Consider the following 11,002-nt stretch of genomic DNA (forward strand, 5'->3'; position numbering starts at 1 on the left):
TCCCACTGAAAACGCTACGTCCAGATGAACAGAATCAACTTCTGGGATTTCCTTACCTGGATGATTGAGCATGCATCTAGATATTACCCACAATTACTTAGGTACACGGGAACAAAGGGACAGCAAGTCAGTTTCTTACAGAGGAAGAAATAAACAAATAATTATACTGCAATTAATTTTAAGCAGTGTGTAATTATTCAGAAAAAAAAACCTGAAAGATACGTCACATCTTTCTACATTTTATTTTTCATATGATTCAGTTAATCTTTTACATCCTGCCTGGATAAAATGACGAAAATATATGACTTACAATAAAAATATTTTTACTGCAACATAACAAAAATGAAGGTTTGTGTCTTCATGGAGCAAAACACACTCACATCCTGTAAGAAAACAGACCACTGAAAACATTAAATATATTCTTACCCACGTGTAATTTTCCACATACTGCCTGTTTAAAATGACACAAATTTATGAATTTACTTTTTTTTACTGTAACATTAAAAATTGCAGGAATGGTTGTGTCCTTCTGGAGCAAAACAGACTCACACAATATTGTAAGACAATAGAGCCCATTTAAAACACATTTCCTGTGAGTTACAACAGAAGTGGCGCAGCACTGCCACTGATAATTACCTCACAATGAACAGCCAAATAAACAGTAACAGGTCTGACAGTTTGACCCAGAAGGTGAACTCTTCTGACATTTTGCTTTTCTTGTGATCAGATGATGGGAGTAATGTTTGCTCTGCATGCTGTTTGTGGACACAGCCAGTGAAGTTAAACTCGCTAAACTTGTGTTGGGATAACTAACTCCATAAGCTAAGATTTTGTAATCACGGCTCGATCACTTCACAACATTCATGATCTTCTCTTAAACTCTTTTTCTTTCCATCCTGTCTTGCAGCTCTATTGTCATCATCCTTTCCTGAGTATTGCCCTCTCTTTGAAAAAGGAAGAAGGGGCTCAGAATTGATGTAATCCTGCCCCCACCTTCAACCCAAGTATGTGTGGTAGTCACTGCTACCACACAAACATGTCCTGAACCACGCTCACATACTTCTCTGTCACTTCTGACTTCATCATGCAGTACCACAGTGCCTCTTTTTGCACCCTTTCATGTTTTCACTAGATCTACAAAGACAGTGAAGCTCTGACTATTCCAGGAAATTAAAGCTGAATTCTGTGAAGCCTGATCTCAAGCTTTTTAAGTTTGACGCAGCATCCAGAAGAACTTTTGTTCAGAACCCCCGTTTCTCCCACTGTGTTCAAATGAACCCTGTCAGGGTAATGTCCCATTGGTCTGCCACTTTTCTCACAGGAGGACACTTTGTGGGTCTTTTGATGGCTCCATAGACTTTTGTAATGGATGAAAGCCTTTCCACAGTCACCACATACAAATGATTTAACTCCAGAGTGGGTGCGCTGATGTGATTTTAAGCCAGTCATGTGAGTAAAAGCCTTTCCACAGTCACCACATACAAATGATTTAACTCCAGAGTGGATGAGCTGATGCATTTTTAACCTACTAATCCCAGTAAAAGAATTTCCACACAGATCACAGACAAATGATTTACCTCCAACATGGATCATATAATGTCTGTTAAAGTGAGTTTTTAGAGTAAAAGACTTTCCACACTGATCACAGCTGAATGGTTTCACACCGGTGTGGATCAGCTGATGTCTTTTTAAGCTGGCTCTATGAGTAAAGGTCTTCCCACATTGATCACAGCTGAATGGTTTCACCCCTGTGTGGATCAGCTGATGTGATTTTAAGTGACCAATCTGAGTAAAAGACTTTCCACACAGATCACAGCTGAAAGCTTTAACTTCAGTGTGGATGACCTGATGTAATTTTAAGCTCCATCTATGAGTAAAGGTCTTCCCACATTGATCACAGCTGAATGGTTTCACCCCTGTGTGGATCAGCTGATGTGCTTTTAAGTGACCAATCTGAGTAAAAGACTTTCCACACTGATCACAGCTGAAAGCTTTAAATTTCGTGTGGACGACCTGATGTGTTTTTAAGCTCCATCTATGAGTAAAGGTCTTCCCACATTGATCACAGCTGAATGATTTCACCCCCGTGTGGATCAGCTGATGTGATTTCAAGTTACAAATCTGAGTAAAAGACTTTCCACACTGATCACAGCTGAATGGTTTCACACCGGTGTGGATCAGCTGATGTGTTTTTAAGTTGCATCTTAGAGTAAAGGTCTTTCCACACTGATCACAGCTGAATGGTTTCACACCGGTGTGGATCAGCTGATGTGATTTTAAGCTACCAATCAGAGTAAAGGTCTTTCCACACTGGTCACAGCTCAAGCTTCTCTCCTCCCCGTTGGCGCGCTTGCATCTTCTGGGCTGCTTCATAGCAGGAAAAGTCTTTTCCACAGGGATCGCCGCTGGCTCATCTTTACTTGCTGGTGCTGGATGTTTTTGGTTGATGTCATCCATGTGCTGAGGTTTCGGCCTGCTTTCACTTCTTTCTCCTGTAATGACAAAGAACCCAAACAGTGACATCAGGTCTATACCTTCAGCTCATCAACAAGTGCCCCCTCTTACCTCACAAAGATAAACAGTTTCACCATCTGCCAAACGTCTCAGGTGCCTGGGGACGCTATGCTGTGGTAAACATTCGAAGTGAGCTCATTTTGGGGATAAAAGTAGTAAAAGTTCAAGATTGTGAATAAAATTTTGGCTTGTGTGACTTCAAAGTTTTTTAGTTTTTACTTTGTTCAAATTTGAAGAACATCACACTTACAATGTGCAGTTCAGGTTGTATGTGTGAGAGCTGTACAACCAAATCCACACTGACTCAGATTTCCCTCTGATTAACCACGAGGGTGACACACAGTTATCAAAGTCTGCAGACACTGTCAGCTGCAATCAACACCTTTGTGGCGGAGGTGTGGTCCGGGGCGCGGCTGCAGGGGAGGAGTGGTGCAGTGAGCTCGACGGGGCGGTGCTGGTAAGAACAGCTGATGGCGATTTTGGACTGATGGTGGTTTTCCTTCCCTTTATATAGTGAGGCGGAGAGGAGTGGAGGAGCGCTAAGGGAAAAGAGACACACATCAGCTGGGATCGAGAGCTGTCAGTCTGTGCGTCATATTGTCTGCTGTGTAAATATCAATAAATGTGGTTCTTGGCAATACGGATCTGCGTGTGTGTGTGCTTGGGCCTGGTATACTCCACAAGTGGTGCCGAAACCCAGGAGCCTGCCGGTGTGGGGATGTCCGACCCGCAGGCTGCGCCGCCCGCCCAGCCTTTGCAGTATTTGGCGCAGATGCTGGCGGAGATGGCAAAGATGAGCCACGACCAGGCACGACCCGCCGAAGCCCCCACCGCTGTCGGTGGCGGTGCCCCGGATGGGGGACGGGGACGACCCCCAGGTTTTCTGGAGACTTTTCATGCCACGGCGGAGGCCTGCCAGTGGCCGCAGGCGGAGTGGGCTCCGCGTTTGCTGCCTCTGTTGTCAGGGGAGGCTCGGACGGCGGCCCTGGGTCTGCCGCCGGCTTCGAGGGGCAGCTTCCAGGACGTGAGCCGGGCGGTGGTGGACAGGTTGGGGCTCACTGCTGAAGATCATCGCCGGCGATTCCGGGCCTGTCGGCTGGCCGTGGCGGATCGGCCGTTTGCTTGGGCCCGGAAGCTGCATGACGCGGCCGTAGGCTGGCTGCAGCCGGGATCGTCAGAAGGCGAGACGCTGCTGGTGGGCAAAGTGGTGCTGGAGCAGTTTGTGGAGGGGCTGCCTGCAGAGACGGCGAGATGGGTCAGGTGCCACCGTCCCGCGAGTCTGGAGGTGGCGGTGACGTTGGCGGAGGACCACCTTGCCGCTAGAGCGGGGGAGCCCCGGGACAGCGGCCGGAGGCCGAACAGACAAGCCCCGGTGCCGGCACCGAGGCGCCAGATGCCTGTGCCAGGGCAGGCAGAGCGGACGCTGGCGTTGAGCCCTTCTAATCCTTTTGCTGCGTTTGTGCCTTCCCAGGGACCGGACCTAAGCAGCGCTGCCCCTGAGCCACGGAGAGCAGCACAGACGCCGGGGCAGGAGTGCTGGAAGTGCGGACAGCCGGGACACCTGAGGAGGGACTGTCCTCTGATGGAGGTGGGGCAGGTGTTCCGCGTTGCCGGTGCTCCAGCGCCCTCTCCCGGTCCGGGAGGGACATACAGCATTCCGGTAAGGACTCGAGGGGGTATACGCCATGCTTGGTGGACACAGGCTGCACGCAGACCCTCGTGCACCAAAGTTTGGTTCGCCCCGGGGCATTGCTGGAGGCAGAATGGGTGGAGGTGAGGTGTGTGCATGGTGATGTTCACAGGTATCCCATAGTGCCGCTGTTATTGAAGTATAAGGGTAAAACGCATAGAATAACGGCTGCGGTTAGCCCGCGCCTGTCGCATCCCCTAATTCTGGGCACAAATTGGCCGGGGTTTTGTCATCTGTTGGGACAGTATGCGGGGGTGCGGTCACGACCGCTAGTAGCATGTAGTGTCTGCGCGGCGCTCAGTGGTGACGCGGGGTTGTCCGACACTGACTCTGGGGAGGGGGAGACGGCGAGTCCTTCACAGGTAGTCCCGCCGGCTCCGGAAGTTCCCCCCACGGGTGATTTCCCACTGGAGCAGTCTCGTGACGATACCCTACGCTCAGCCTTTGACCAAGTGATTGAGATTGATGGTCACGTGGTGCGCCCTGAAGCCGTGCGGACCTACCCACGCTTCATTTTGTCGAAAGATAGGTTATACCGAGTGAGTCGTGACGCTCGCACGGAGGTGATGCACACCCAGCTGTTGGTGCCGCAGGGCCGCCGGGAAACGATTTTCCAGGCGGCTCATTATAACCCCATGGCAGGGCATATGGGATACGAAAAAACTCTGGAGCGAATAACGGCCCGATTTTATTGGCCGGGCATCCGAGCGGATGTGCGCCGCTGGTGCGCGTCCTGCCCGGACTGCCAACTTGTTAATCTGCTGGCCATACCAAAAGCGCCTTTGCGTTCGCTTCCACTCATAGAGGTCCCGTTCGAGCGCATTGGCATGGACCTCATCGGGCCGTTTCACCGGAGTGCACGCGGCTACCGCTTTGTGTTAGTCCTGGTGGATTATGCAACGCGGTACCCGGAAGCAGTCCCGCTGCGCACCATCTCTGCAAAGAGTGTGGCGCAGGCACTGTTTCAGGTCATCTCCCGAGTCGGAATCCCGAAAGAGATACTGACTGACCAGGGCACGTCGTTTATGTCTCGTACACTGCGGGAACTATACGAATTACTGGGCATTAAATCTATTCGGACCAGCGTCTACCACCCTCAGACGGACGGGCTGGTGGAGTGGCTGAATAAGACCTTAAAGTCCATGATTCGTAAGTTCATTAACGAGGATGAACGCAATTGGGATCACTGGCTAGACCCTCTGTTATTTGCAGTGCGGGAGGTGCCCCAGGCCTCTACGGGATTTTCTCCCTTTGAACTGCTGTTCGGCAGGAGGCCACGTGGGGTGCTCGACCTGATTAAAGAAAGCTGGGAGGACGGTCCGAGCCCCGCCAAGAATGAGATTCAGTACGTGTTAGACCTGAGAGCAAAACTCCACACTTTGGGGAGGTTGTCACGGGAGAATTTGCTCCAGGCTCAGCAGCGTCAGCAACGCCTGTATGACAGAGGGGCTAGACTTAGGCAATTTTCACCGGGAGACAAAGTGCTTGTATTACTCCCTTCTTCCAGCTCGAAGTTGCTCGCCAAGTGGCAAGGACCCTTTGTGGTCACACGGCGAGTCGGGGACGTTGACTTAGAGCTGGGCGATAGAACGATAACGATATGTATCGCGATATAACTTTTACTCGATAGAGAAATTAAGCTATCGCGATAGACCTCGCCGCTCTTGTCCTCTTAAAAAAAAAAAAAAAAAAAAAAAAAAAAAAAAAGGTCAGCCAATCCAAATTAAGTAGCACAGGGCCGAACCAATCACAGCCGCAGCGTCACGTCGCGTGACTTGTTACTTACAGCACACGTGCCAAGCCGCACGTGTGTTTGTTTGGGAAGCAGCCAGCGGGTAATGGAGCCAGCGCGTAATGGAGGAAATGAGTGTGCCAACTAGAAAAGTCAACCGAGCGTGACCAAAGAGAAAACAGATGATGGTTCCAATGCCGGAGAGATTGTCGAACGGAAGAGCCATAGAAGTTCCGTAGTGTGAAGGTATTTCGGCTATTTCAAGTGTGACAAAAAACAGAGTAGCGTGCACTGTAAATTGTGCCGAAAGCAAGTCTGGAAATACAATAAACTGGTGCATGCGTCACACTATTGTCTGCTGTGTAAATATCAATAAATGTGGTCCTTGGTAATACGGATCTGCGTGTGTGTGTGTGTGTGCGCTTGGGCCTGGTATACTCCACAACCTTTTATTATAATGCACAGGTGATGTTGTGGATAGGTGTAGCTTTGGGTCACGTGGTGCCGGTAATAGTAATAGTGATTGCTATATCACCTGTTCACATCCCGAGGGAATTTTTTGTGAATGAGTGGGTGATGGAGGAAGTCGACCATTGCTGACCGCTCAAGCTTAGAATGTTTTTTTTGATCACTGTTTTTCTACAGATTTTAAGGATTTGATAACAAACAAAGAAGTTTTTAATCTGGAACTTTGACATACGTTTTGAACTGCGGGCGCGTCAACATTATTCCCCTATTCAGCTGCTCGGCAACTCAAAGGCTTGACAGTCGCCAATATTTGTCAGCAAAAACGTGCGACGGCAATGGAGCCTCCCGCAATCAGCGCTGAATAAACGCCGACGCGAGCCCACACGCCATCGCCACTACACCCATAAAATCGGCTAGTCTGACAGATAAGGAGAAGACGACGGTGGTATGTAAACTGTGTTATTGTGCTGCGTGTTGTTTGTTTGAACGCAGTTTGGATTCTGACCATACGAAGATGTTTTCGTGACACGCCCACCGCTACGTTTGCTGTTGGATTTGGTGTGTGTGTGTGTGCTGTGGCTCTGCAGGCATTCAACTGAGTTTGAAGGAATCGCTGTTGCCTTTGTTTTGGATTTTGGCATGCTGCTTATGTTGAATGCTTAAAATGACTGGATCGCAGGCTGCATCTGTTGTTGGAAAAACTGAAAAGGATAAAGATTAATTTCCCTCACTGAGAAAGCTCTTGCAAACAAAATTGAAACCATCCAAACAGATCGGAAAAGGCATGTAAACAAAATAAAAAGTGTTATTATGGCACTTAAAGAGCTAATGAAAGGTGATAAAAATCATTCACAAGTCAAAAACAGTTTGATGAGTTAACACACCCTGTTTAAGGATGCCAGTGCATTGCATGAATCTTTACTTTCTCTAATCTCATTTGATGAGAAAGATAAACAAAATACATGGTTCTCAAGCATCGCTAAATACAATAAAGGGTTTATGGAGGATGTTAAGATATGGCTTTCTGAAACGTTCGGGGAGGCCATCATCTGACAAAGCACAGTCACAGGAAACTTCCCTGGGAGGAGAAGTGGAGGTGCGAGAACACATTGGAAAATCAAGATGGCGGCGCGCACGGTGCAGCTCTCCAGTTTGGTGCTCATTTTTACTTTTAATGTGGATATTTTTTAATGTTTGCAACGCCGCCATCTCTTACAGTCGCCAGAACCTAATTGACCTAGGTTTTAAATATAGTTTGTCTGTTTCCTGGCGACTATCAGCGAACACAAAACATCCTGGAGGAGATAGCGAGACCGCCGGGGTCACCGTGGATGGTCTGCCCGCCCAGCAAGCGTAGAAGGCGACGGAGGGAAAGAAAGAAGAGGGGATGCCGGTCGGGCTCAGACGCTAGGCTACGCAAACATCCACACCGGCCAGCACTTCCGAGCCTTTTCCTATCGAACGCCAGATCCATCACCCACAATTGGAGCTACAGATAGCCACCACGAGCTTTGCACGTAACTGCAGCATTATTCTTATTACGGAGACGTGGCTTCCACCCGCTGATTCCCGACGCTGCAGTCGAGTTAGCAGGCCGCACGCTACACCGGCATGACAGAAACAGCAACTCAGGTAAAAGCAGAGGAGGGGGGCTATGTGTTTACGTGCATAACGAGTGGTGTTTGTAACAGCAGGATCATTCACACACACTGTTCTCCTGATTTGGAGGTTCTGGCAGTCTCGTACAGACCTTTTTACATCCCGAGGGAGTTTAGAGTAGTCATTGTGATAGCTGTTTATATACCGCCGGATGCTAACGTTAGCACGGCTCTTTGCCTCTTGCTCTACACCATAAACAAACAACAGCTTGCCCACCCCGATGGGGTTTTTATTGTCGCCGGCGACTTTAACAAAGCGTGCCTAAAGACTGTTGCTTCCTAAATTTGCCCAGTTTGTGGACTTTGCTACGAGAGGAGAACCCACTTTGGACCATGTCTATAGAGATTGACAGACCACGTGACTTTCGCGCATTGGCAAAACAATCCAAGTAACCGCATCAAATGCAAGCATTTGCAGCACCGCAAAACGTTCATTCTTCGTTCCAATAAATTCTTGCTTTTTCTTTGCCCCCAAAAAGGTATGTACAAAACGAAGGAGACAATCCGGTCCGTAACAAAGACAGACTTGATGAAAAGTCAAGAAAAGATACGAGGAAAAAAATCAAACCAGTGAAAGGGTTAGACCCTTACGAGCACACAGAGGGACAAAATACGTTTAGCATGCTGCCCAACTTTCACCATGCTCATATTTATAATTATACGGTTCTTGGAGTGAGTGCATACACTCGTGAAGTTTAGTACTGTATTTTCACGACCATAAGGCGCACTGTGCTAAAAGGCGCAGTCTCAGTTATGTGTGCCCTTACTGTAATTTAACACACACATAAGGCGCACTGGACCATAGGGCGCATAACAAGTACTGTATGCGTATTTTAAAAATAAAGCGGAGCAAAACCTGAATTCGGTACCTTACTCACATTTCTATTGCCGGTAATCGTCATCATCAACAACACACAAGCATACAAGTGTGCGTATTTAAAAATAAAGCAGGAGCAAAACTGAGTTTGGTATCACATTTTTATCATCAATCAAACCCATCAAGTCCTCATCCTCTGTGTCTGAATTGAACTGCTGCGCTAAATCTCCATCAAACATGCCAGGTTCACTGTCCTTCACTGTCAGAGTCACTTTCCGTGCCGTGGCGGCTCCTCGGAAACGATGCCGGCTTTTGCGAAAGCTCGAACAACAGTGCCAGCAGACATGTTAGCCCAAGCATCTACAATCCATTGGCAAATTGTGGCGTAACTCGCCCGGCGCTGCCTTCCACTCTTAGTGAAACTGCGTGGAAAAAACCACCTGGTCTCCTTACATACACCTCCCTCAGCCAGTCTTTCATCATTTCCTCATCCATCCAGCCCTTTTCATTTGCCTTAATGATGATTCCTGCTGGAAACTTCTCTTTAGGCAAAGTCTTTCGCTTAAAAATCACCATAGGCGGCAGTTTCTGTCCATTAGCATGGCAGCCAAGCACAACAGTAAAAGAAGACTTTTCATACCCGTTGTGCGTATCGCTACCGTGCTGGTCCCCTTCTTCTCCACAGTGTGACTCACCGGGATGTCAAAAGTGAGCGGGACCTCGTCCATGTTTGTGATGTGGCTGGGCTGGATGTTTTTGTTGCCGATGTGTTTGCTGCAGTAGGAGCGGAAGATGGCCAGCTTTTCCTTATAATCCGCTGGAAGTTGCTGCGCTACCGTAGTCCTGGTCCGGATGGAAAAATGGCACCGTTTCATAAAACGAAAGCACCAAGACGGACCTCCTTGGAAATGTTCAATGTTCATCTCTTCAGCTAGTGAAACTGCTTTTAGCCGAATGGTGACCGTCGAAACGCTTCTCCCGCTCGCTCTTTGCTCGATGATCCACCGCTCGAGTCTTTCCTCCAACTCGGGCCACCTCGCCTTATGTCCGCGGAAACTCAGCTGCGTTTTCTTGACCTGCCGGAGTTTGTTTTCCAGCTTCCTCCATTTGCGAACCATCGATTCGTTAATCTTAAATTCTCTCGCCGCTGCTCGATTTCCATGTTCCTCCGCGTAGCTGATTGCCTTCAGTTTAAACTGTGCTTCGTAAGCGTGTCTCTTTGCCATTTTCAGGGTTGTTAAAACAACGATGTCCTGCATAATGCACATACCTGTTCTTTTATACAGGTATGTGCGATTGTCCCGGTATATACGATCAACGCCCACACTTCACCCTTTAACGTTCTCATGGTGTTCTCTACTACGTCCTCCTTACAACACATAGGGCGCACCGCGCTATAGGGCGCGCCGCACTTTTTGAAGAAAATCTAAGACTTTTAAGTGCGCCTTATGGTCGTGAAAATACGGTAACTTCAGGTCACTGCAACAAGCCCAGGTACAGTTTACCGACGGATGGGTGCAGGACCTTGAAATGCACCGTGTAGAACGAAAGACCATCGTACGTATCATAAGTTTACCAGTCTTACAAATCGTCTTCATAAATACACATTCGTTAACAGTTTATTAATAGGACCTTTGAGCTCAACAATAATTAATTAGTAGTGGAAATAATTTCTGGTACGCATCACAGAAATGTAGCAGTGACAAATATTGTATGCTGTAATTGTACTGGGCAATTAGTGATACAAAACAACTGTTTTATCCTGTGAATAAAAGTATATGTTTTTGTCAATGTACCATGGTAATAACAGAAGCGAAACGCAATATTGTGTCAGGACAATTCACTATTTATGCACAATAAACAAAGGAGCATAGCGCGATAATTTCTGTTCAGCGCCAGACTTGCTTGTAACCTATATCACTAATTATGTTAAGAAAAATGACGCATTAACTACAACAGCAGACTGACCTTTGTGGAAATGCTTGGAGCAGACTAACCTGTGAGCTGGAGTGTTCTGGGACGTTATATTTGGTCTTTGAATGGCTGCAATCCAGTCGCCTCTTTGTTACTTCGGAAACATGGCTCGAACAATTTCTCTTCAACGACGTAATCCGATAACAACC

At 47.8% G+C, this 11,002-nt stretch overlaps 2 protein-coding genes across 3 annotated transcripts in view; one reads left to right on the forward strand and one right to left on the reverse strand.

Moving 5' to 3' along the window:
- The window catches only part of LOC113029472 (zinc finger protein OZF-like), a 132,694-nt gene that overhangs the window by 115,780 nt on the left and 5,912 nt on the right, over nt 1-11,002 (forward strand). The window lies entirely within an intron of this gene.
- Nucleotides 227-3,354, reverse strand: LOC113029512 (gastrula zinc finger protein XlCGF8.2DB-like). The gene is made up of 4 exons (XM_026180401.1): nt 2,765-3,354; nt 2,566-2,625; nt 2,235-2,492; nt 227-1,991 (listed from the first exon to the last, which is right to left on the reverse strand). The coding sequence occupies exons 3-4, from the start codon at nt 2,455-2,457 to the stop codon at nt 1,171-1,173; spliced, it is 1,044 nt and encodes a 347-aa protein (XP_026036186.1). The 5' UTR covers nt 2,458-2,492; nt 2,566-2,625; nt 2,765-3,354; the 3' UTR covers nt 227-1,170.

This window comes from Astatotilapia calliptera, chromosome 9, assembly GCF_900246225.1.
Source record: "Astatotilapia calliptera chromosome 9, fAstCal1.2, whole genome shotgun sequence".
NCBI classification, from domain to species: domain Eukaryota; kingdom Metazoa; phylum Chordata; class Actinopteri; order Cichliformes; family Cichlidae; genus Astatotilapia; species Astatotilapia calliptera.